The 27,809-nt window shown below is 38.5% G+C and overlaps 1 protein-coding gene and 1 non-coding gene across 6 annotated transcripts in view; both read right to left on the minus strand.

The window, feature by feature from the left end:
- The window catches only part of LONRF3 (LON peptidase N-terminal domain and ring finger 3), a 134,091-nt gene extending 126,661 nt beyond the window's left edge, over positions 1-7,430 (minus strand). For 2 of the 5 annotated variants that reach the window (XM_039842497.1, XM_039842495.1), the window contains exon 1: positions 7,240-7,430. Coding sequence is in view for 2 of the 5 variants with exons in the window: in XM_039842492.1 (XP_039698426.1) it covers positions 3,706-3,822; positions 5,836-5,903 (185 nt within the window). In the remaining 3 variants the exon portion in view is untranslated. Of the gene's footprint in view, positions 1-3,705; positions 3,823-5,835; positions 6,956-7,072 lie in introns of those variants that run through there. The other 3 variants (XM_039842493.1, XM_039842492.1, XM_039842496.1) reach the window with 3 other exon arrangements.
- Positions 7,431-10,742: 3,312 nt separating this feature from the next.
- On the minus strand, positions 10,743-10,827 carry LOC120586090 (small nucleolar RNA SNORA1). Its single transcript, XR_005648594.1, has one exon. It is a non-coding gene; the product is annotated as a small nucleolar RNA SNORA1 (small nucleolar RNA).
- Between the last annotated feature and the right edge of the window lie 16,982 nt (positions 10,828-27,809).

Genomic DNA, 27,809 nt, shown 5'->3' on the forward strand with positions numbered 1-27,809 from the left:
AGTATCCATTGATGATTCTCGCTCGAAAGTTATTACTGTGGTGCTTTCCAAATGATAAGTTTCCATTCCCATTATTCTTTCTGTATTAATTGGAATTCTACTGTAAACAAGTGCTTTTCTTTCTTCCTCATTTATTTATTCAGTTATTTCCTTATATTAGCACGGATTCACAAATTCTTAGTTTATTCTATGGATTATAACCCATTACTATCATTACTTATTTTGTTGCTTAAATTGTCCCAGATTTTGCCGTTGGGAACCCCTTCAAATTGACTACTGCATCCTTTTTAAATGTTCTCATTATTCCACTAGCACTTCCTTACTGGTGGAAGAAAACATTCCAAGCTCATCATACTCTTCCTGTCCCAGCCCTGGTATTAGCCATTTCTCCAAGAGTCTTTGTTCCTTTTATTCAGAGAATGGTATTTTTAAAAACAAGATCTGAGTGCTAGGTGTCCTCATTGGTATTGGGGTGTTGCCACTTATAGACAGAGTGAGGAAATATGTGTATTTACACAAACATCTATTTCTATCTTTCTCTGTGTGAAGTGTAGGGTTGTGGTGTGTGTGTGTGTGTGTGTGTGTGTGTGTGTGTGTGTGTGTGTGTATAATGCATTCATACTGATACCTATAATCACCACTAGTCTTCTTTCCTTATGTGTAACTCCTTCCTATTACAGAGTAAAATCTGATTCTTATTATTCACAATATATTTACTTATTTGCTCGATACTAGAATATACACAAAGTAGATTTAGAATTGTTAATCTATACCCCTGTGGAAAACCTACTAAGAGTATAGGATTTATATAGTTTTGTTTTGTCTTCGGCCTTAGAATAGTGGTTCCCAAAGTGTGGTCCTTGGACCAGCAGCATTGGTATCACCTGGGAACTTGTTAGAAATGCAAATTCTTGAGCCCGTCCTAGACCTATTCGATCAGAAATTCTGGAGGCAGGGACCAGTAAACAGAGTTCTAACAAGCCCTCTAGGTGACTCCAGTGCATACTGAAGTTTCAGAACCACTACTTTAGAGTATATAGTCAAAATACTCTTTTCCAAAGTTACTTAGTGTGTTAGTCCACTCGGGTTGACATAACTAAATACCACCGACGGGTGGCTTAAAAAATAGAAATATATTTCTCACAATTCTGGAAGCTAAAAGTCCAAGATATTAATAGGGTTGGTATCTTCTGAGGCCTCTCTCCCTATCCTGCAGATGGCTACCTTCTCGCTGTGTCCTCACATGACCTTTTCTCTATATGCACGCATCCCTGGTACCTCTTCCTTTTCTTATAAGGACACTAGTCATATTGGATTAGGGCCACACACTTATCCTTAATTACATCTTTAAAGGCCCTATTGTCAAATACAGTCACATCTAGGGTTAAGGTTTCAACACATGGATTGAGGGGACAAAATTCAATCTATTACACTTAGGTTAGTTATTTTCTCCCGCCCCTTCATTGCGGTTGTTATTCACTTGTAATACAGTTAAATGCATTTGTTTCTGTTTGTATTCCATTTTGGGTCCTCTCTTTATGCATATCGATTTAAAATTTTTTAGTTTGTGAAATATTAATCTTATTCTATAAATGAGAACTATATACAAAAGATAAACTCAGAAAATGTCACTTTCCCATCCCTTCTATCCCATTCCAATTTCCTTGTCCTTTCTATCCTGTTCCTATCCATCCCTGCAAATTACTTAATCTCATTAGTTTCGGGGTTTATCTTTTTACACAGGGAGTATTGGCTCCTGTGACTAATTACCACAAACTTAGAGGCTAAAACACCACAGATGTACATTACAATTCTGAAGGTCAGAATTTCAAAATGGGTCTCACAGGCTGAAGTCAAGGTGTCAGCAGAGCTGCGTTCTTTCTGGAGGCTTTAAGGGCAAATCTGTTTGTTCTCTTGTCTTTTTCAGCCTCTAAGGCTGCCTGTATTCCTTGGCTTATGGCCTGTTCTTGCATCTTCTAGCCAGCAGCATAGTATCTTCAAATCTCTATGAGCCCTGTTTTCATCATCACATCTCCTTTCTCTGACTCTGGTCCTTATTTCTTCCTCTTAGAACCCTTGTAATTATATTGGACCCACCAGGATAATCTCCTGTCATGATCCTTAACTTAATGACATTTGAAAATTCCCTTCTGTAGTATAAAGTAACATTATTTCACAGGTTCTGGATATCAGGGGGCTGGGAGGGCATTATTCTGTCTACCACATGGAATTTCTTTTAAGTTTTTAAAAACAGAATGATAAATAATTTCACTCTCATTAAACTCATTAAATGGCTTCCCTTTACTCTTAGAATGAGCCCAACCTCTTCATCCTTCGACCCTCTTTGCCTCCTTCCATTTTTGAACATGCCATATCCTTTCTGGCTTCAAGGCCTTTGCACTTACTATTCCCTCTGCTTGAAATTCTTTCCTCAGCTCCTCTCATGGCTGGCTCATTCTTCCAGTCTCACGATAAATGCCACCTCTTTAAAGAAGGTATCCCTAATCACCAGATATGTCACAGCCTGTCTCAATTACTACAATTTAGTCTATTTATTTTATCATTGATCACACTCTGTAATATACTTTTATATATCACTTTACTTGTTTATTGACCCATCTTTCCAACTAGAATGTAATCTCCATGAGGGTGGAGACTGTGGATACTCTGCTGTATCCCTAATATCTAGCATAATACAGGCACATACTGGGCAGACAGAATAAATAAATATGTGCTGACAGAATAAATGAATGCTGCCCCCAGTCTGGGAGGGCAATGTAAGATAAGTGTGTTGCTGATCTAAACAAGGCAAACTTTAGGTACTGGTGATACAGACTTTTACAATTCCCAGCATAATCTAAACAATTTCCTATATGTAATTCATTCATTCAACAAGTACTCACTGAATTGCTAACACACGCATTTAATCCTCATAACAACTGAGGTAGCTACTACTATTATTATCCCCATTTTACTGACAAGAAATGTGAAGTTCAGAGAACTAGCATGGCCAAGGATACACAGCTAGTAACCTACTATGTATATGCTAGATATTATGCTAGGTTCAGGGGCTATACCAGGGAACAAGTGAACATGGTCCCTCTCTAGTGGAGAGCCAGAGAATGAATCCAGGCTCACAGGTCAGTGTGCTAAGTGTTATGATAGAGGTCTGCGAAGGGTGCTATGGGTGCACAGGTGCACGACAGTGAAATCAGATACAGTGAGAGGAAGCTTCTGGGAGGAGGCAGTTAAACTAAATTTGAAGCACGAGCTAGCAAGCTATTGATAGGGCTCACAGGCTATCGTTTACCTTAATGACTTTTCTGTTTTTCTATAATCTGGCCTTCATTTCAGCTTTGGAGGATAAAGTCCAATCTTGTAAGTAACCCCCAAGTCATGTGAAATTGGGAATACTAACATGCTAATAAAGCTCAGGAGGGAATGAAGTTTATAAATCAGAATTTTATCAATTTAACTGTAAAGTGGGCATTCTCTTCACACAGACATGCCTACCGATATAGTGTTCTGGTGAGCCTAGAACACGGATCCACAACCTTTTCTTTAAAGGGCTGATAGTAAATATTTTTGGTTTTCTGAGTCAAATATGGTCTCTGTCACAACTACTTACCCATGTTATTGCAGGGCAAATGCTGGCCACACTACAAAATCCCACTCCATTCTTAGGTATAAGAAAGCTCTACTTACCAGTAAAACCCCAAAAGAAATACCAGTGGCATCAGTTTACATTCTACAGCCATTTCACAGAGAACGCCTTCATCCTTTGTTACTTGCAAGGAGGGGGGACAGGGAGCACTCTCCATTCTTACGTGTGTTTCCCCAGGAAAAAGTGACAGATATGGCAATATTAATACTTACAAGAGGCACTAGCATGTAAGCTCCAGGAAGAGATTTCTTTAATTAGAAAGCATCTTTTATTTTTTTACAAAGTATATGTTCGTTGTAGAAAATTAGAAAACAAAAGTAAATAAACATTATATTCCCACCACCCAGATATTACAACTGTTTACAGCTTAGTACATAACCTTCCAGGTATTTTCTAAGTATTTAAAATACAGATATGCATTTTCTACCAAAATGAGATAATACTGCACATAATGCTTTTTTTCAGTTAATGGCCTCTACCATTCTATGTTAGTTTCCATCTTATCTAGTGCCCACCCATATTCATATTTCCCTACTTTTCCTCAAAATGTCCTATAAAGCCAATTTGTTCAAATCAGGATCCAATCTCAGACCACATATTGCATCTTAAGTCTCTTTTCATTTAGAATAGTAATCTTTTTCAGGACAGGAATTTTGTTTCCTGCTATATCCCCAATGCTTTTAACAGTTCTTGCTACATAGTAGTAGCTCAATAAATATTTGCATAATTACTTGATCAAAATCTTAGAGGATGGAAGTTTCACCATAGAGGTTATCTCATCTACCCATCACCATTTATCTCTATTTTATAAATAATGAAAATCAAGGCTAGCAAAGTGATTTCCCAAGGTCACACAGCAAGTATGTGGCAATTGCTTTTCATTCCTCTTTTTAGACTATTGAACTGGAAGTTGGCAAACTTTTTCTGTGAAGGTTGGATAGTAAATATTTCGGGCTTTATGGGCCAAGAAACAAAACCGAGGATATTATGTAGGTACTTCTATAACAACAGAAAAAATAAATTTCCATATTTTTTTTTATTGATGAAATCCAAATATAATACTTTGTAATACAGGTCTGTTAATGAAAAAAATGGGGAAGAAAAATAACATTTGGTTTAATTTTGGTTGAAAGTTAGTGTTCCTTACCATCGAACTGATTATAAATGTTCATCTGAAAAAACAGTCTTATCTCACAGGTCATAGTTTGCCAACTTCTGTCCTATACTATGCTACTTGCCTGTGATTTGGCTTTTTCTTTGAAACTTTATAAGTGAAAATACAATTCTTCATAGTTAACAGTTGCAATTGGGTTGTGGCTTACTGAAGTTATATGGTACTAAAGTATGAATGAGGAAAACAAGTCCTTAGCCCCTCCTTTAAAATATATATCTTGTCTTACTTCAGTTACTCCAGTACCTGTTGGTAATACCTGTTTTCTTTCATTTAAATTGCAGGAAGGTAGGCTGCATTGTGACTGTGGCTTTCATAATTAATCATGTATTAATATTTAATGGGGCTGACCCATTTAGAAATCAGTGCAAAAGAGGATGGTGATTACTTGGCCTATGTCAGGGCTGATTATTTTTCTTCCTCAAATAAAAACATGCTATGCTATTTAAAGATATAGAGGTAAATGTCCAAATAGTTAAAATAATAGAAGGTGATTGCTTCGTGGGGAGCAGGGAACGAGGAGGAAGGCTGGGGACTCCTTTAATTTTTTTAAAATAGCAAACCATGTAAAACTCTGAGTTTTTAAAAACTATGTACCTATATAATTTTGATAAGACTGCACAAAAGGAAACTGGAGGCACATTAAAGCTCTTTCTAGAAAAGGCTTCCATCTACCCCCCAACCTAGGTTAGGTGTCCCTCTTCTCTGCTCCCCACAGCACCCTGTGCTCAGCTCCATCAGGGCACATAACACACTGCACTACAATTATCTGTTTCTCTATATGTCTCTCTGAAGGAACCATGAGCTTCTTGCAAGGAGGAACCATGTATTATTCACTTTGACACCTAGATTTAAATATTTTAAAAGGTATTCATTAAAGTGAAGTGACACTAGCTAAATCAAATACCACTCAGTCTAGACAAATTAACATCATAATGAGATACCAGACAAAATAAGAGTTGGTGAGAATGTGGAGAAAATGGAACCTTCATATATTTACCGATGGGAATAGTAAATGGTGCGGCCACTTTGGAAAACAATCTGTAAATTCCTAAAAAAGTTAAACATACAGTTACTATATGACCCAGAAATTCCACTTCTATACCAGAGAACAAGTGAACACGTTCCTTGCCCTCTCCAGTGGAGAGACAGAGAATGAATCCAAGCTTACTGGCAGTGTGCTAAGTGTTATGCTAGAGGTCCGCTAGGAGTGTTAGGGAAGCACCAGCACAAGTTAGTGAAATCAGGAGAATTGAAAACATACGTCCACACAAATTTTCTCACTAGGATTACTCACGATAACCAAAAATTGAAAATAAGTCAAATGCCCATTAACTGATAAGTGGATAAGCATTCTATATGCACACTGTGGAATATTACTCATTCATAAAAAGGAATGAAGTACTGATACATGCTACAACTTGGATAAACTTGGAAAACATCATGATGAGTGAAAGAAGCCAGTCACAAAAGGCCACATTGTATGATTCCATTCATGATAACTGTGCAGAAAAAGCAACTATATAGAGACAGAAGGCAGAAAAGTGGTTGTTAGAGCTAGAGGTGGAAGGAGAGATCAACTGTAAACAGACTTTCAGAAATTTGCAGGGGTTGGTGATGCAAATGTTTGAAAACTGGATTGTGGTGATTGTTGCACAACTGTGAATTTACAAAAACAATTGTACACTTAAAATTAGTGCATTTTATGGTATGCAAAATATAAGGCTCTTAAAAAGTCTCTCAGTCTATTACATTAGTTTATCAACTTTTTCCACCAGTTGGACTATCCCGTTACAAGACCTGGTAAGAATTTTTCTGAATTAAGTTTCTGAAAGCATTTTTGTCGGTTGAGGCTTGGGGTAGTGCTGACAGAAATCAAAGCCAGCATCTCTCTGTGAAACTCTAAGATGTTTTGAGGATTCCATGTGCTTTTGGTTGGGTGATCCCAGTGTATCATCTGGATAATCCGTGGTCTCTCTGCCAGTTAACGTGTAAATATGTTTCAGGCCCCTACTCTAAGCAATAAACTAGTCAGGTAACAAATTCACTTCCTGCAACTCTCAAGCCCTATTCATAATCGGGTGAGCTGTTCTATTATGGCATACCTATGAAAATGTTGGGGTTTTGGGGCGGCGGGGACAACTGTTCAGAGTGCCAAGAAGTCCCGCTAAGTCAAAAGATACAAACTCCACCCCCTAAGCCCGCTCCCGCGGGGGGTACTCCAGGGGAAAGCACACCTTTCCAAGGGTGGTGGGGAGGTGTAACCGGGATATAACAGCACCGCTCCGAGCTAGGGGGAAGGCTGGGACCAAGTCCCTCCTTTGCGTTGCGGGAAGGGCAAGAAATGCCACAAATCAGGGTGAAGTGTCTCCTCCCAGGGCCTTCCGGTGTTCGGGAAACTCACGCGGCTGCTTGTCAGAGTCGCCAGGATGTTACAGATACGTGTGTCAGAACTTCAGTCGCGTTCACCGCTGCAGCCTCACCGTGTGGCCCACGCAGAGCGAAAGGAGAAGGCGGTGGAGTTAGGGGAGCAATCTGAGCTCGCTCGCAGCCGTCCTGGCCTCCAGATGGCGGTCCCCTACTAGCCTGCGCACGGCTCCCTGGTCACGTGGCTGCCGTCGCCCTTCCACTCTCCCCACCCCCCGCACTGACGATTGTGTCGTAGGGCCCCCTGGCAACCTGAAAAGGGCAAAGCAGGCGCCGCGGACACCAGCGTGCCTGAGCTTGCGCAGACGAGTGAACCAGCGGCTTCTGATCTGCGTAGTAGCGCTGGCCCAGGCCGAAGACTCTGTACCGAAAACGGCTGTGCTGCAGGGACTGCGCGTCCTCGTGAAGCCGACGGGAGCCAACCCAGACCCAGATTGGAGTAGGTGAAGGCCTTAGTCTTACACCCTTCTGACAGAATGGCCAAATCATTACCTTGAACCCGGAACCCAGCTCCTTTCTGCACAATGGAACAGAATAAGGTAGTTTTCTTGAGGGTAGTTTTTCTTGATCTTTCTGGAAATAAATGTATTTGTAGCCACATGAATGTGAGCTAATTATTACATGCCGTAGCCTCCGTTTCCTTCTCTATAAAATAGAGATAAATAATAGTGCCTATTTTGCATCGTGTTTGTGAGGATTAAATAAAATATCCACCTAAAGGTTTGAATGGACTGCTGAAAGAGATTTAATTTGTTTCTCAGGGCTTAACACACACCTAAGAGTAGCTGTCATCTTTCCTTGAGATTCAGGAAAACTAAAGGACTTTGACATCACAAAATAGACACATACCTAAGGTTATTAGTCATTAAAATGCTATATATAAGGATCAAAACAGTTTATCCACATACTCAGCCGGGGCACAGAAACAAAACCACCCCGTACATAAATGTGACTTTCTTAGTCCACTGTTACCATTGGTATTTTCCAAGATTCCCCTGTCCAGCCAAATACTTTCTTCATTACAGGAACTTCTCCAAAGACCCATCAACTCTTCGAGAAATGGAAAGCATCAACAGTTTGTGCCCTAAAATTTTTTGAATCTCTCTCATTAAAATCCTCCCTTTGTTGCTTTCACAAATCTTAGACTGTTGGTGTAGGGTTAACTCAGAACATAGCTCTTCCACATACTCAGGAGACTGACAGCTGCCCAGCCAGCAGCCAAGGAAGATAGCACACAAAGAGCTTTCAGCAGTGCCTACTCCCAAAGACGTTGTCTGCTGCTCCTGTGGACGTTATCTGCTCCTGTAACCAAGCAGCACATCTAGCTCCCATCCATCTGAGAAGGAGGCTGCTCCTCCAATAAGATAATCCCTCCCTCTGCTTGTGGGCATAAAAAGCTCTGCTCGCTCTTGATCAGCAGCAGTTTTTCTTCCTGCAGCTCCGACCGCTGCCACTGCCTCGTGAGTAACAAACAACATTTCTCACCACTCTGGTCCTACTGGTGGTTTTTCCGGAATATCCAAACTCAGGTGCAAGTTCCAGATCTGGGGCTCCTGTGTTACAGTTGGTGTCATGATCCTTACCCAATCCTAATCAAGTCACGAGGTTGAAAGAGCCTCTGCCTTAAACCAAACTTCTATTTCTCAGTAAATTCTGACCTTTCCTTTCCTCCCTGAAACACCACAACTTTGAGAGATGGGGTTCTCCCTTACTGAGGTAAACAATAAATTCAGCTTTGTCATATCAACAAGTGTGTAGGTAATATTCAGGGAACCAGCATTTGACAGTTTTTAAGGCTCCACAGAGATCCAGAGGAGGCTGAGATGTCACCACCATAGCTCAAGACCTTCTACTTGGAAACAATGTGCTCTTCTGAGGCCTCTTGAATCTCCTGCTTGGGGCTCTCTGACAGCAATGGTGACGTACATAGGTTTCACACTGGTTGGAGTTCCGATCCTTTTCTTTGAGCTTTCAGTTGCTATGGATACTAGTCTTATGGCCCATACATCACCCCCTATGAGAAGCCATTCCTGACCTCTTGGATTATACGGTCCTTTGTGTTCCAAAATGTCCCCTGTCTCACCCCTGGCTGTCATCATATTTGTTTTATTCCCGGTGAGCTACTGTGCAAGTGTAGTAGGGCAAAGGGTCTCTGCATTGTAATTGTGCAGTCAGCCTGTGATGTGACTGGGGCGTAGGTGATTTTATGGTGATGTCTTCCTCTCTCCCTCAGCTACCATGCTCACCATCCTCTAAGCTCGAATTCTCTCCTTTCAAATCTAATAGTGCACTCAAAAGAGTTTTATCATTTTCTTTTCCTAGGTCTTTCAGATTTTATATTAATGTCCCTCATTATTTTATTTTCAGATGTTTCCACCAATTCTTTTGCCTTTTTTTCTATGGAAATAATCATACATACTACCATTAATAACTGGTATTTGTCAGCCAGTAACAACACAGTGTTTATTTCTTGTAGTTTTTTGGGGGTTATGTTTTTATATTTGCTCAGGCTTTATTCTCCCTTTACTCCTCTTTTTGCCAAACAATCTTTATTTTCTGCTCTTGAAATTATTACATTTATTAATAAAAAAAGAACAAAACATAACCACGTCATATGTAAAACTATAGAATGTGTAACCTCAATAAAGTAATTTATACATATATCTACACTCATACAGAATTATAAAAAAGATTTCAAAGAAATATGCCAACATGTTCAGTGTTACCTGTGGTTTAAATTTTCTTTCTGTATACTTTTATGGCTATTTAAATATTAACCATGTAAACGATTTTACATAGTTTGGCGATATTTTAAATATTCTACTTTTATAACAACTCTAAAATTACTTAATAAATAAAATAGTTTTATAAAACATTCTGGCAGACCAAAAAGGAAAAACTTTACATGTCATTCCTTGAGTTTCAAATAGCAACGATACTAAAGAGATTCTATTTTCAATTATGTTTTCCTAAACTAAATTATATCTTGATCCATTTGGGATATTAAAATCAAACTCTAGTAAAATTTAAGTACTTTACTCACAAATTTTCAAATAGCTTTAACCTGTGTTTGACAAACAGGAAACTATCAAATATTTATATCTGCCAATTACCTCTGCCCCTATAACTGATCTTCCAATGCAATACACTTTTTCTCAGTAATGTCAGTACTTTTACTTGAAATATATAATGGAAAGTTAACAGACTTTGGTATCAGACTTACCATCTGTTTATTGGCTATGTAACCTTAGTCTTGTTTCTATCTCTTACTGAGACTTACTTGTGTTCTCTAAAATGAAGTTAATAATTCTTACTGCATTATTGGTGTGTTCGACACATAGCAATTGAAAATAATATACTTTATTATTACTCTCAATTATTCTTTAATAGAAAGAAAATACCAAACGGTACCTAAAACATTCATATTTCACAGGGCAATTATATTTAATTTACTTTATTTTATTTAATTTTTAGCAAAAGAAATGTTATAGGTCTCATTGTCTCCACTGCAATAAACTTACTGTAATGGAAGCATAACCTGTGTCTCAATATAGCCACAGGGGCAGTTGATTTTAATATTTGCAAATGCATATGGAGTGACTGAGAATTTGAAACACCTAAACCTAAGTTTTGCTGATATGACATGGGTGAAACTACAAAGAAACCCATCTCTCACTTTCTGCCATGTTAGGAGTGAATGGTCTAAATAATAAGTGGCAGCTTGGGAGAGTGAGAAGCAATTGATCTAGAATGTCTCCCAGGTTTCTGATCTCATCAACTAGATGGATGTCAGTTCAGCAGTGTGAACTGTTATCTCATTGACTAGCTCCTCTCCAGCAGCACCTGTGCTGGGAGAGCAGCAATAATAAAGGCTGCCATTCACTGAGTGCCAGGCACTTCATTCATTCCAGCCATAAACATTGATTGAGAGCCAGCTTATGTTGTAGGCAGTGTTCTAGAAGCTGGGGGTCCACCAGTGAACTAAGCAGACTAAAGTGCCTGCCTTTGTTACATTTACTAGTTGGCCTTCCAGAAAGAATGTGTCAATTCTCAGCCCTACCAACAGTGTGGGAGAGAGACTCTTTGCCCCCACATCTCTACCAACAGTTTATTACTTTTAGAATCTTATCCCAGCAATTGGATATACGAATAAATATGAGGAGAATGTGGTTTGAGGCTCTGAGAAAGAAGTTTCCTAAGTTAATTTTTTTTTGTCTGTCTTGTTCAATAAAAGAAATGAGATCAAGGTCATCCTGATGTGCAGACTTTAGGTGTGAGTATGGCAATTCAGAAATCTGTACCCAGCAGCTAATAGAAGGAGCAGATATTTTGTAGCCATTAAATTAGAGAGGACTTTACAGCACAACAGTAGACTTCTGGCCCTGGGGAAGAGTAGATCTGATTTTCGATTCCAGCTCCAACCCTTATTATCTGTCCGATCTTAGGCAAGTTACTATGACTTTGTGTGCTTCAGTGTCTTGGTCTGTAAAACGGGGATGGTGAAATGGCACATACCTGTGGTAGCAGTTGTGAGAGGCTATAATAAGTTGTGAGTTCTGGTCTGAGATGAGATGCTGCAGCTGGGGATCCACACATCCCTTCAGGATGCATGAAGCCCAGCCCCACTCTCTCTGCCCCCTTTTATCCTACCCCTGATATCCCCATTAATGACAGGATTTCAAAGTTACCTGGATTGTAAAGGATTCCTCAGACCTCAGTCATGTCTCCTTCCCACCACACACTGAGGAGCCTCTGTGTCCCTCTGAGATCAGCTCCCCCTTGCCCTTAGCTCCCATATGTCATTCGGGGCAGTGATTGGGTGGGAGACAACTTGGCTAGTCTTGAGCTATCTGAAAGGGTGAGGGGTGCCTCTGACAAGTGGAGGAAGGAGACAGTTTCTGGGGACACACAAAACTAGGCAAAATCCACCTGAGCATTCAATGAGGGTTCCCTTATCATCCCATCATTGTCATCATTGTTAAACTCTCAGGCATTTCTGAATGTACTCCAGTGCCTGTCAAGGGCCACTCTTAGTGTAGCTCCTGGAGCCATACCATCACATCATTAAATTAACACTAAATAAACACTGTCTACATGGCATGGACAACATTTAATTTTTCTCCTCCTTCTGTAGCATAGTAATGCATTCTAGCAGAGTAATACTGGCCACCATTTCTTGAGAGCCTACAATGGACCAGCCCTGTGCTAATCATTCATACACAGGGCATACCTACAAAGACAGGTGTGAATTTATACACCTCAATTTTCTCATACATCACATAATAACACCTATGTCATAGTGTTAGATAGGACAAGAGTCTTAAGATCTGGACAGTTCTTACTAAATGTTATTCTTGTTAAATATCAAATGTAGCACAGTATTTTGCAGATGCAGTTGTAACCTGATGAGCTTAACCAGAACCCAACCAGAAAAGTTTAGCCCACTACAAAGAAGAAATCAACATGCTATTAACCAAATAGTGTATATAAGCAATGGCTAAGCCTCCCTTCTTGATTAGAGCAACCCAAGTGACAAAACCCTTGAATTCCATAACAAATTTGATGACTCAGGTGGGACTCTCCTAAAAGGACTCTCCGTTGGTCTGGTGTAAACGATTGGCTAAGCAATCAGCAGTGGCATCTCATTCGGAGCTTACTTGTCTGCATCTCCAGTGAACAAGGGATCTGTTCTTTAGGAGACAGCTGTTTGGTGCTGACCACCGGAACAGCTGCCTGGCCCACCTCAACAGTGAAGCAAAGCGTCCACCTGAACCTGTTTAATTCAGTGCTTCAGAAGGGATGTGGATAGGTGAACCCCTGTGGTTACTTTAATTAGTGTTTCTATTCCCATTTTGGTATAGGGTTGTTGGAAGAATTGTTTGATTACTTGTGCGCGCTTGGTTTCAGGTTTGTTGGGAAGGAACTGTTTCCTCCAGGATGCTGGATTCAGGGCCCGACCTAGGTCTAACTCTGGAGGGTTGAGGGATGCCTGCGGGGCAATCCCAGACATCCTCAGGTGACAATCTCTGGCCGGATTGTCTGGTTTTCAAAGAATCCTCCAAGTTGTCTGGATGTCAAGGAACCCTAGGTCACTGAAAGTGTTTTCAGTGGGCTAGAGTCTATGGGATCATAATGTCCATCCTTTAGTTTCTGTCTTCCAGGAGTTGGATTTTGATATTTATGTGTACATTAGTATTTGCCTTGTTGTCTTACATGTAAATGTTCTGGTTATGAGAAAGGCAAATTAGATCTCCGAATTCAGCCTTTTGGGATGCCTTCTCCAGAACTGGATTAAAAAAAAAAAAGCTTTGTTTATTTGACTTAAAAAAAAATTAGCATGGGATCTTTGAAAATGTGGCAGAGTGACAGTCATCCCCAGATCTCTCCCCTTGAAACAACAATAAGCTGAACATCTAAAACTCAACAACAAAAAAACACCCAAACTGCACACCAGCACTTCTGAGCGTGGGATCTGCGCAGAAGAGCTACCACAGGCCAGAGCACTGGTAATCAGGCAGTGAACTGGGAGAAATAAAGAAGCCGACTCTTGCAGCTGCCGGAGTTCCCTATAGGAGGAGGAAGAGGAGAGAAGGAGTGGTGAGTTCCTTGAACAGCCCTGCTTGGGAAAGCTGTGAGCTCCCTGTGGCCAGCCAGAGGCAGGAACCAATCATTAGGGCAGAAGGCAGAGAAGAGGTATGGCAGAAAAACAATAGTTGATTTTTACCAGCTGCGGTTGCAAAACCAAGGCTGAGCCGCAGCCCTCAACCCAACCCAGAGGGCACGTCCCCCCATACCTTCCGAGATTGAACACCATGAAGCCCCAGGGGAAACTGAGCAAATGCTACTGAAACTGTTGCAAACACTGAAAAGGACTGAAACTGAGGGTAGCAAGCATGATTAAATATCTGTCAGAAAATAAAAAGGAATTTTTAAGGCTTTATATAAAGCAGGGATCCAAGAGGCTTAGAGACCACCTACTAGAAACCAAAAGAAAAGCACCTTTTTTGCAGCAGCAACAGACTAAAGAGAGACCTTTATATAATAAATCTTCTTTCTGGAAAAAAAAAAAGCAGGATACACTTCCATTAATGCACAGACGGAGAAATAGTCCATTAAAAACCATGAACACCAAGGTGACAAGGCATCTCAGAAAGAAAGAGAAAAATCTCCAGAAAATAAACTTACAGATAAAGAAACATGCAATTTAAATGACAGATTTCAACATGGTACTTCTGAAAAAACTCAGTGAGTTCCGAAATGAGTCATATCAACAATTTCAAGAATTGAAAAAACAACTAGATGAGCAGGGCTAGGAGATTGAAACCCACAAAAAGAACCAAGTAGAACTTCTGGAGTTGAAGAACACACTGCAAGAGTTGAAAAATGAAATAGCAAGCTTGGGAAACAGAGTCGACCAAATGGAAGAAAGGATCAGTAATATCGAAGACAGAAATCTAGAAGTAAATCAGAAGGAAGAAGAGAGAAACCAAAGAATGAAAACTAATGAAAGAAATAAGAACTAGCTGATACCATCAGGAGAGGAAACATCAGAATAATGGGCACTATCAAAGGTGAGGAAAAGGAACATGGATTAGAAAGAATTTTCAGACAAATAGTGGATGAGAATTTCCAAAATCTAAGAAATGAGCTGGAGCTTGGAATTCAAGAAGTCAACAGAACACCCAATTACCGCAAGACAAAAAGGCCATTACCAAGACACATTGTATTAAAGATATCAAAAATCAATGACAAAGACAGAATTCTCAGGGCAGCAGGGAGAAGAAAACGGTAACTTTAAAGGAAAATCCACTAAATTATCCTTGGATGTCTCGGCAGAGACCTTACGAGCCAGAAAGGAATGGAATCAAATATTTAAAATATTAAGTGAAAGAAACTAACAGCCTAGAGTGTGCTCCAACAAATGCTGAAGGAAATTAGGCTTCAGACATACAAAATTGAGAGGTGCCTCTACAAGGAAATATTCAGGTCAACTCACCTAATAAAATGACCACTAGTGGAGTAAGTGACTAACTCAGTGTCAGAAGCAGAATTTACAAATCCTTACTAAGAACAGGGCATTATAAGCTTAAATAATAATAAGAGAATTGCAATAGCAAGATGGTAATGAACATTCAGCATACATAGGGACAAATTGAGATAACAATGACTGAAAAGGGGGAGATTCAAAGACGCAGATTCACAAAGGAGAATGGCGATAAGGCATGCGCGGAAGAAAAGGGATGATGGTATATGTATATATATATATATATACACAGGTATATATACATATATATATACCTGTATATATATATATACATATATATATATATGTATATATACCTGTATATATATATACATATATATATATGTATATATATACAGGTATATATATATATGTATATATATACCTGTATATATATATACATACATATATATATACACACACTATCTTTTACATTTTATGTATATATATATATATATATATATATATACACACACTATCTTTTACATATTCATAATGGTAACCACACACTAAATATTCAGAACCGTTGAATATAACATAAAACAAGAAGACCAGAGGGAAAACCCACAAAAGCCAACCATAAATAAATAAATAAAACGGAAGCACAAGGACAAGGAAGCAAAGGAAACACTGAGCTATCAGAAACCAAAAGATAAAATAGCTATAAGAAGACCTCATATTTCAATAATTATCCCAAATGTAAATGGACTGAACTCAACAATAAAAAGGCACAGAGTTGCAGAATGGATCAAAAAACAAAACCCAACCATATGCTGCCTCCAGGAGACACATCTCAGCTCCAAAGACAAATACAGACTCAAAGTGAAAGGCTAGAAAATGATGTTTCATGCAAATGGCACTCCGAGAAAAGCGGGAGGAGCTGTACTAATACCAGACGAATGAGACTTCAAAATAAAAAAGATAAAGAAAGATACTGAGCCACACTTCATAATGATAAAGGGAATCAGGCACCAAGAAGACATAACACTTATTAATATCTATGCTCCTGATCAGGGAGCCCCGAAATACGTAAAGCAATTACTAACAGAACTAGACCAAAACACTACCATAATAGGAGACCTAAATAGCTCACTGTCGGATATAGACAGATCATCCAAACAGAAAATCAATAAGGAAATAACATCCTTAAATGACACATTAGACCAACTGGACATAATTGACATTTACAGAGCCTTCCATCCCCAAACAGCTGCTTATACATTCTTCTCTAGTGCACATGGAACATTCTCAAGAATTGACCACATACTGGGACTCAGAGATAACCTCAACAAATATAGGAGGGCAGAAATATTACCAAGCATATTCTGTGATCATAATGCTTTGAAACTAGAGATCAACTGCAGAAAGAAATCAGGAAGAACCACAAATACATGGAGTTTAAACAACATGCTACTGAAGAATAATTGTGTCAGAGAAGAAACAAAAAGAGAGATCAAGAGATATATACACCTGAATGATAATGATAGTACAACATATCAAAACTTTTGGGACATGGCAAAAGTGGTCATAAGAGGAAATTCATATCATTACAGGCCTATCTCCAAAAACAAGAATGAGTCCAAATAAACAACCTAACGCTTCATCTTAAGAAAGTCGAAAAGGAAGAACAAATGAAGCCTAAAGTCAGCAAAAAGAAAGAAATAATCAAAATTAGAGCAGAAATAAATGAAATTGAAAAAAAAAAACAATAGAAAAAATAAATGCAATAAAGAGCTGGTTCTTTGAGAAGGTTAATAAAATTGAGAACCCCCTGGCTAGACCCACTAAAGAAAAAGGAGAAAGGACATAAATAAATGAAATCAAGGACGAAAGAGGGCAAATTACAACTGACATCACAGAAATACAAAGGATCATACAAGAATACTATGAAAAAGTATATAACACCAAATTTAATAACCTAGATGAAATGGACAAGTACTTAGAAAAATACAACCTTACTAGACTGAATCAAGAACTGGAAAATCTAAATGGACCCATCAGCAGTATGGAAATTCTGCAGTATGGAAAATCATGAAAATCCTACAAAAAGTAAAAGTCCAGGACCAGATGGCTTCACCAGTGAATTCTACCAAACATTCAAAGAAGATTTAATACCTATTCTCCTCAAACTCTTCCAAAAAATCGAAAAGGAGGTAATACTTCCCAACACATTTTATGAGGCCAATATTACTCTGATACCAAAACATGGTAAAGATAATACACACACAAAAAGAAAACTACAGACCAATATCTTTCATGAACACAGATGCAAAAATCCTAAATAAGATACTAGTGAACCGAATACGGCAACATATTAAAAATATTATGCATCATTGTCGAGTGGGCTTCATCCCAGGGGCACAGGGATTGTTCAAAATATGCAAATCGATTAATGTGATACACCACATAAACAAATTAAAAAATAAGAATCATATGATCATATCAATAGATGCAGAAAATGCCTTTGACAAGATACAACATCCATTTATGATGAAAACACTGAACAAAAACAGTATAGAAGGAAAGTATCTTAACATAATAAAGGCCACTATAACAAACCCTTGGCCAACATTATACTTAATGATGAAAAACTAAAAACCTTCCCTCTAAGATCAGGAACAAGGCAAGGCTGTCCATTATTGCCACTGTTATTCAATACAACATTGGAGGTCCTAGTGAGTGCAATCAAGCAAAAGAAAGACATAAAAGGCATTGAAATAGGAAATGATGAAGTCAAACTGTCACTATTTGCAGATGACATGATTCTCTCTTTAGAAAACCCTAAGAACTCCACAAGAACACCACTAGAAACAATAAGCAAATACAGTAAAGTCTCTGGATACAAAATCAAAGTTCAAAAATCCATAGCATTCCTATACTCTAATAATGAAGGACCAGAAAAAGTAGTAGAAAAAATAATTCCTTTGCAATTACAACAAAAAGAATAAAATACCTAGTAATAAATTTAACAAAATAAGTGAAGGACCTATATAATGAAAAATATAAGACCAAATTAAAAGAAATCGAAGAAGATACAAAGAAATGGAAAGATATTCCATGTTCTTGGACTGGAATAATCAACATAGTTTAAATGACTACATTACCTAAAGCATTATACAGATTTAATGCAATCCCTATCGAAATCTCATTGGCATTTTTTAAGAAAATAGAACAAAAAAATCAACAGATTTGTATGGAAGCACAAAAGACCCCGATTTGCCAAAGCCATCCTGAGAAACAAGGCTGGAGGCATCATTCTGCCTGACTGCAAATTATATTACAAAGTGACAGTAATTAAAATGGCATAGTATTGGCAGCAAAACAGACACACAGACCTGTGGAACAGAATTGAGAGTCCAGAAGTAAACCCATATTTATACAGGCGAATAATTTTTGACAAGCCAAAAACATACAGCGGAGAAAGGAAACCCTCTTCAATAAATGGTGCTAAGAATACTGGAAAGCCACCTGCAAAAGAATAAAACTAGACTGTTGTCTATCACCACACACCAAAATTAACTCAAAATGGATTAAAGACCTGGATATAAGACCTGAAACAATAAAATGTGTAGAAGAAAACATAGAAACTAAACTCAAAGACCTTGGACTTAAACAGTATTTTATGAATTTGACCTCGAAAGCAAGGGAAGTATAAGCTAAAATAAATGAATGGGACTACATCAAACTAAAAAGCTTCTGGTCAGCAAAGGAAACCATCAAAAATGTAAAGAGAGAACCATCCGAATGGGAAAATATATTTGCAAGCAACACCTCTAATAACGGCCTAATATCCAAAATATACAAAGGACTCATACAACTCAATAACAACAACAGCAATAGCAAATGATCCAATCAACAAATGGGCAGAGGACCTGAACAGACACTTCTTTTTAGAGGACATACGAATGGCCAACAAATATTTGAAAACATGCTCAACATCGCTAGCTATCAGGAAAATGCAAATCAAAACCACAATGAGATACCATCTCACACCTGTTAGAATAACGGTTTTCAATAGGACAACTAGTAACAAACGTGGGAGAGGATGCGGATTAAAAGGAACCCTCATACACTGCTGGTGGGACTGCATATTGGTACAGCCACTATGAAAAACAGTATGGAGATTCCTCAAAAAAACCCCTAAGAATTGATCTACCATATGATCCAGCAATCCGTCTACTGGGTATTTACCCCAGAGACTTGAAAACCTATATCCGAAAAGACATTTGCACATCGATATTCATAGCAGCATTATTCACAGTGGCCAGGACATGGAAGCAACCAAAGTGTCCTATGATAGATGATTGTCTAAAGCAGCAGTGGTACATATATACAATGGAATATTACTCAGGCATAAGAAGAGAAGAAATACTGCCATTTGTGACAACATGGATGGACCTCGAGATAATCATGCTAAGCGAAATAAACCAGACAGGAAAAGTTGAAAATCACATGATATCACTTATATGTGGGATATAAACCTAAAACCAACAAATGAACAGGACAAACAGAGACTCGTGGACATAGACTATAGACTAGTGGTTACCAGAGGGTAGGGGTTAGGTGAGGAGTGGGGAGGTGGATGAGGTAAAGGGGGTCATATATAGTTGAGTAAGGTGAGGGTGAATTCAGTAAAGTGAATCAAATATATGGTAGCTGAAGGAAACTGGCCTTTGGTTGGTATACACACAATAGAATATACAGATGTCAAATTATAATGTATACCTGAAAATTATATAATTGTATTAACCAATGTAACCCCAATAAACTTAATTAAAAAATTAAAAAAACATAAGCGCTTATATAAATTAAGAAATATCACAAATGAGTCAACTGCCTGTTTCGTCCAAGGCAACCTTGTTCCAGGCTTAGAGTCTATTGTGGATTCTGGAGGCATTATTTATTAAGTGCAGCTTCTTTGCTTTCTCAAGTTTCAGCATTTCCCATGAGATCATTTAAAATCACATTTATTACTTTCACATCTAATCACACACAAGCTTCACCCCCGAAACCCTCACCCTGCTTCCATCCAAGGAGTGGATATCCTGGAGTACCCGCAGCCTGGGTTGAACTCATGATGGGAGATGTGACTGGTACCCAAGAAAGCACGATTCCTTGAAGTTCCCTGAACAACAAGGTTTCCATCAGATAGGCCACACCACCTCCACTGAGAAGAACCAGCAAGTGAACTCATGGTTCCTAGTGGTCATGATCTGGGATAGGTGAGAGGATCTCTTATGTAGAAGACAAGCAAGACTGAGCGGCAAAGGTTTGGCTGTGAGATTCAGGATCCAGTCTATGGCTAATGATATAAAGATATATGCTAGGGGTTCTATGGGAAGAACTACACGTTTTGTAGGCTGCTTGAATACGTGACTTTCCCAGAACATCCATAGTTCTTAGGAAAAATAGTTACTATTAATTTATTCGTATAGAAGAGTCCCACTGCTTCCCTTCCTCGGAAGGATAAGGAGAAAATATGAATTTCTACATGCCACATCAATGTCAAATTTATAGTTTACAAGCAGGTGTAATTTCAGAAACTTTACCAAAGGTGTGGTAACAGATGCCAAACATCTAGGAGTATTGAAAACTAAAAAAAAAAAAAAAAAATTGACATAGAAAGCAAAGAATCCATAATCCAAAGATATACTCCTTCAGAGATAAGTTTTGCCTCAAACTTGGGGCAATGAGTACCCTTGTTAGATAAGTATGCATAAGGTTGAAAGCAGTGGTTACCACACTTGGTCACACATGAGAATAAACTGGAGAACTTTTTAGACAATGCTGTCCAGAAAATTCTGATGGGCAACAGGTTGAGGAACCACTGTTTAAAGATTGTGATGAAAAAGACAAACCTAGGTGATCAAGTGTGTTTTCCAAACTGCTGTGGAGTGTTTATACATGGTCAGAAAGAAAGATGACAATAGGTATGACCCAAGCCACCTGTGCTTTGTTTTTAGCCCCAAATCTGAAATCCAAAAGAATGACTCTGATAGGAAATACAATCGATAATATCGCAATAACTTTGTACGGTGACAGATGGTTACTAGACTTATGGTGATCTCTTTGTAAGGTATCTAAATGTCAAATAACTTTGAGGTACACCTGACACTAATCTAATATTGTATGTCAACTTTAATTTAAAAGAGGTTTATATTAAGAAAAGAAATTTCTGTGGTTCTGGCTCTCTTTGGCCTTTTTCCTCTCATAGCACAAGTACACTTAGTATAAGTTTGATTCTTGAAAATTACCTGGTTGGATTAGTGCCAGAAAAAGACAGAAAAGTCTACTATGATTTAAAAAACGTAGTTTGAGTCAGCTTTACTGGACTTGCAAAATGAAGCAGGTAGAATCAAGCATATGTATGTATTTTGAGTAATAGAAGCCAAAAGGTTGGGCTTTCTAGCCACATGGTGTGGAAAGAAGGTGGAAATGACACAGAAATGAATTGCTTTTAGTCTGAAGGAAATATTGGTTTTGAAATGTTATACAGTTGACTTGAAATGTTAGGAAGATATCAGAGTGGACTTAAAAAGTAATTTACTGGTTCCCTGTCCGTTCACTTAGCAGTCAAATAATGGTGGTAGTAATAACAATAATGAACAAACATTTTAAGCGACATCAGTGTTTTCCACAGGCATATGAAAGAGCATATATCTGCAAAGATGGTTTTGAGAAAATCATCATCAGAAGAGAATGGAAAAGGAACCGGAGAATGGTCCGTAATGGTAAATGGTGGATAAAGTCCTATTGTAGGAGGAGGAAAACCAGTGTCTCTTCATTTGTGTTTATTTGTATGGCACATGTCTCCTGTTAAAGTAGTGCTCCTATTTGTCTCTCTCCCCACCAGGGTGTGAGTTTATGAGTGGTGGGGTCTTGGTCTCCTTGATTTTTATACCCCCGTCAAAACTTTGTACACCTTAGCAGCTCAATAAGTGATTCCTGAATAAAAATCATGGCTTGGTATCCTGGATGATATGAGAAGAAACTGCAAATATGACAGCAACTTCTCTTCCCCCACCCCCTGCAAGCAATTATGAGAGGCTTAGAATTCTTCGTCTTAAGGATGCTGTAGTATGGTCCATCTTGCTCATTAGATCCCAGGAGCACTCCACTTACCTTGCTATTCATTGTTGTGATTTTCCCTGGCTCCCCAAAGAGCAATAAGAGCCATGTATTATGAAGAGGTTCAGAAGAGCAGGAAGAGGTCACAGTGACCACTGCCAAATATAGAGTATAATGGCTGAGAGCAGAGCACAGGCATGTGGATTGAGCCAAACCTTGGTTAGTGAGTGTCCTAGCTGAGCTATTTAAGAAATTCTCCCCCATCCTCAACTGTGAAATAGCACATGATGATTTTTTTAATTTATTCATTTTAATTAGTTTCAAGTATACAGCACATTGGTTAGACACCTATATAGTTCATAAAACGATCCCAACAGTTGTTCCCACCCTTCCCTGACCCTCCACCTACCCAAAATATTAATGCTAATTGCATTCACTGTGCTGTGCTCTCCATCCCCGTGACCACCCATCAGCTACTAATTGGTAATTCTTTAACCGTTCACCCCATTATCCCAGCCCCCCAAAGGTCCTCCCCTCTGTCTGTCACCAAATTGCCCACTACAGTTGTGAGTCTGTTTTTGATTAGTTTGTTCTTTTTATTCCTTAGATTCCACATATAAGTGAAATCATATAGTGTTTACCTTTCTCTTTCTGACTTACATACCTTCTGGGTCCATCAAAGCAATATCCTTTTCCATTCCCTTCCTTCTAATCTCTGTGTGTCTTTCAATCTGAAGTGAGTCTCTTGTAGGCAACATGTAGGGGTCTTGTTTTCCTATCCATTCATCCACTCTGTCTTTTAGTTGGAGCACTTTATTCTTTTCCATTTGAGGTATTTATTGATAGGAATGTAGTTGTTACCATTCTTTATTCCTGTTTTGATACATGTTTTTTCTTCTTAAAGAAGTCCCTCCAACATTTCCTGTAATAGTGGCTTGGTGGTAATAAATTCTTTTAGCTTATTTTTGTCTGGGAAGCTCTTTATCTGTCCTTCAACTCTAAATGATAGCTTTGCTGGATAAAGTATTCTTAGTTGTAGATCCTGGGTCTTTATCATGTCAAATATTTTGTGTCAAGCCCTTCTGTCCTGCATAGTTTCTTCTGAGAAATCAGCTGCCAGCCTTATGAGTATTCCCTTTTAGGTAACTATCTGTTTTTCTCCTGCTGCTTTTAATATTATTTCTTTGTATTTAACCTTTGGCATTTTAATTATGATGTGTCTTGGTGTGGACTTCTTTGGATCCCTGGTTTTTGGGATTCTCTGAACTTCCTTGGGTTCTATGTCCATTTCCTTCACCAAGTTAGGGAAGTTTTTCACCATTATTTCTTCAAACAGCTTTTCACCATCTTGATTTTCTTCAGGTACACTGACTAGACGGATGTTTGGACCATTAATAATGTCCCATATGCTCCTTAAATTATTTTTATAGTCTTGGCATCTTATCTCTTGCCATTCTGATTGAGTGTCCTGATTGGCTGTCCTATCCTCTAGATAGGTTATTTGATCCTTTTCTTTATTCACTCTGTTTATTCCTTTGTTTGTTCCATTTAATATACTTCTCATCTCAGATAATCTGTTCTTCATTTCAGATAGGTTCCCTTTTATAATTTCTACTTCCATTTTTATGCTTTTTTATCTCTTTGTTGAAGTTCTCACTGGATTTAACCAAAAGTTCATTGAGCATCTTCATAACCAGTGTTTTGAAATCTGCATCTGTGAGATTGTTTGACACCATTATTTCTGGATCTCTGCTCTGTTCTCTTATATGGTTTCTGCTTCTTTGTCTTCCCATTTTGGCTGCTTTTCCATGTCTGTTTCTATGTACTAAGCAAAGCTCCTAAGTCTCCCGGTCTTATTAGTATGGATTTGTAAAGTAGGTGTCCAGTGGCACAGTCCTGAGAGGGGTTCAGCTGCAGACCAAACCTAGCCCCAGCCTCTACCCCTCTGGGGCCACCTGTTAAGATTCAGCAAGCAATCCACAGATGCTGTGCTTATAGTTACCTCAAAAGGCCACACCAGAAACCAAGGCCAGCTGCCTCCAGTGTGTCTAGGCGCTGCTCAGCAAGGAGCACCTGACTAGCTGAGGATATACCTGGATGTGGCTTGCGTGGAGCTACGAGTTGGGGGAGGTGGAGTTTCAGGGAATCCCCTGGGCAGAGCGACCTCTTATCCAGTCTGATGATGTCATGGCTATGGCAGCACTGTGTCCTCACACTGGGAGGCAGGGAGGGCTCAACAAGGAACAATGGATACTGCCAGCACTTCTGTACAGAGCAAATCTCGCCATGGCTCTCACTTTGACAGTGCCTCCCTGTAAGTCCCTGGTGCCCTCTGCATGCAGCCAAATAGGTACTGGTGCTCAGAGTGAGCAAGTCCATCACCATGAAAATCCGCTCACAGACGCAACCCATTAAGAAGCTTCTGCCATTGCTGCAGCCACTGTCTCACTCAGCTGCTTGAGACCAGGCAGCTCCGCATCCTCGCCCCATCATACCTTCTGTTGTTGCAGGGTGATTTCTTGAATTTCTCTTAGTTGTATGGCTTGATCATCTAGAACCCAGGAAATTTTTCCTTGCTACTTGCTCTTTTTTTCTGTCACAACTTTGACTTGGCCTCCAGAGGGATGAACAGAACCTCTATCATCTACGCCATTTTTTTCCTTCCTGGCACATGATGATTTTGAGATTTAAACAGGGAGCTATAGAAAGGACTTATCCCAATCTATTAACTACTATTCTTATTTTATATTCTGTCTCTTTATGCACTCCTGTCCTCAGGAACACCAGAACCTAGGGGACCCCAAGATTTTCATACGTCATGTGGCCAGAGAATTTCACTCCTCTAACTCAAAGATATACTCTATCTATGTTCAGCAAGAAGCAGTTACAAAAATATGACCCTCGTCCCCATTTCCTCAAGAATTAAGGAGTTCATTTTACCCCAAAGCGGCAAAATATAAATTCTTCTCAAGTGAACATGGAACATTTTCCAGGATAGTACACATGTTAGGACACAAAACAAGTCTCAATAAATTTAAGAAGATTGAAATCATAACAACCATCTTCTCTGATCACAATGGTATGAAACTAGAAATCAACTACAAGAAAAAAATACTGAAAACACACAAACACATGGAGTCTAAATAACATGCTACTAAATAATGAATGGGCTATCAATGAGATCAAGGAAAAAATAAAAAAAAATACCTAGACATAAATGAAATGAAAACACAACGAATCAAAATCTATGGGACACAGCGAAAGCAGTCTTAAGAGGGAAATTCATAGTAATACAACCTTACCTCAAGAAACAAGCAAAAGCTCAAATAAACAATCTAACCTTACACTTAAAAGAACTAGAAAAAGAACAGCAAACAAAGCCCAAAGTGAATAGAAGGAAAGAAATAATTAAGATCAGAGCAGAAATAAATGAAGTAGAGTCTAGAAAAACAATACAAAAGATTAGTGAAACCAAGAGCTAGTTCTTTGAAAAGATAAACAAAATTGACAAACTCTTAACTAGACTCATCAAGGAAAAAAGAGAGAGAACTTAAATAAATAAAATCAAAAATGAAAGAAGAGAAATGACTATGGACCCCACAGAAATACAAAAGATCATAAGAAAATAGTATGAACAATTAGACACCAAAGAATTGGACGATCTGAAAGAAATGGATACACTCCTAGAAAATTACAATCTCCCAAGACCGAGTCAAAAAGAAACAGAAAATCTGAACCAACAGATTACCACCAATGAAATTGAATCAGTAATCAAAAACCTCCCAAAAAACAAAAGTCCAAAATATATAAATAACTCATATGACTCAATAGCAACAACAACAACAACAACAACAACAACAACAACAACAACAACAAAAGGTCAGGGGACCTGAACAGATACTTCTCCCAAGAAGACATACAAATGGCCAACAAACATATGGAAACATGCTCAACATCACCAGCTATCAGGGAAATACAAATCAAAACCACAATGGGATACCATCTCCCGCCTGTAAGAATAGCTGTTTTCAACAGGACATGTAATAACAAATGTTGGAGAGGATGCAGAGAAAAAGGAACCCTCATACACTGCTGGTGGGACTGCAAATTGGTACAGCCACTATGGAAAACAGTATAGAGTTTCCTCAAAAAAACTAAGAATTGATCTACCATATGATCCAGCAAACTCTCTTCTCCATATTTACCCCGAAGACTTGAAAACTCATATCCATAAAGATATTTACACACTGATGTTCATAGCAGCATTATTCATGGTGGCCAGGACATGGAAGCAACCGAAGTGTCCTACGATAGATGATTAGCTAAAGAAGATGTGATACATATATACAATGGAATATTAATCAGCCATAAGAAGAGATGAAATACTGCCACTTGTGACAACATGGATAAACCTCGAGATAATCGAGATAATCATGCTACGCGAAATAAGCCAGACAGAAAAAGTTGAAAATCACATGCTATCCCTTATATGTGAGATATAAACCTAAAAGCAACAAATGAACAGGACAAACAAACAGAGACTCATGGACATGGACAATAGCTAGTGGTTACCAGAGGGTAAAGGGAGAAGTGGAAGATAGATAGGGTAAAAGGGGTCAAATATGTGGCTACTGAAAGAAATCTAACTGTGGGAGATGAACACGCAATGCAATATGTATGGATGACTTACTGTTGAATTGTACACCTGAAACTTACTGGATATCATTAAACAATGTCACCATAATAAAAAAAAAAAGAAGAAGAAAAATTTCAAGAAAAGGGAAAGCTCCCTAGCTTCTTTTATGAGGCTACCATTACCTCGATTCCAAAACCAGACAAAGACATTACCAAAAAAGAAAACTACAGGCCAATATCTCTTATGAGCATTGATACAAAAATTCTCAACAAGATACTAGTAATCTGAGTTCAGCAGTACATTAAAAATATCATACACCATAATCAAGTTGGATTTATTCCTGGAATGTAAGTTTGGTATGATATCCTCAAATCAATTAATGTTATAGACCACATTAACAAATTGAAAGATAAAAACCATATGATCATATCAATAGATGCAGAAAAAGTGTTCGACAAAATCCAGCATCCATTTATCATAAAACTCTCAGTAAAGTGGGAATAGAGGGAACATGCCTCAACATAATAAAGGTCATATATGACAAACCTACAGCTAACATCATACCCAATGGGGAAAGACTAAAAGTGTTTTCCTTAAGATCAGGAACAAGACAAGGATGCCCACTTTCACCGCTCCTCTTCAACATTGTATTACAAGTCTTAGCCACAGCAATAAGACAAGAAAGAGAAATAAAAGTTATCTGAATTAAAAGGAAGAAGTAAAACGCTTGTTATTTGCTGATGACATGATACAACATATAGAGAAGCCTAAAGATTCCACCAAAAACCTACTAGAATCGATCAACGAATTCAATAAAGTA

The sequence above is a fragment of the Pteropus medius genome, unplaced genomic scaffold (genome assembly GCF_902729225.1).
Source record: "Pteropus medius unplaced genomic scaffold, Ma_sr-lr_union100, whole genome shotgun sequence".
NCBI lineage: Eukaryota > Metazoa > Chordata > Mammalia > Chiroptera > Pteropodidae > Pteropus > Pteropus medius.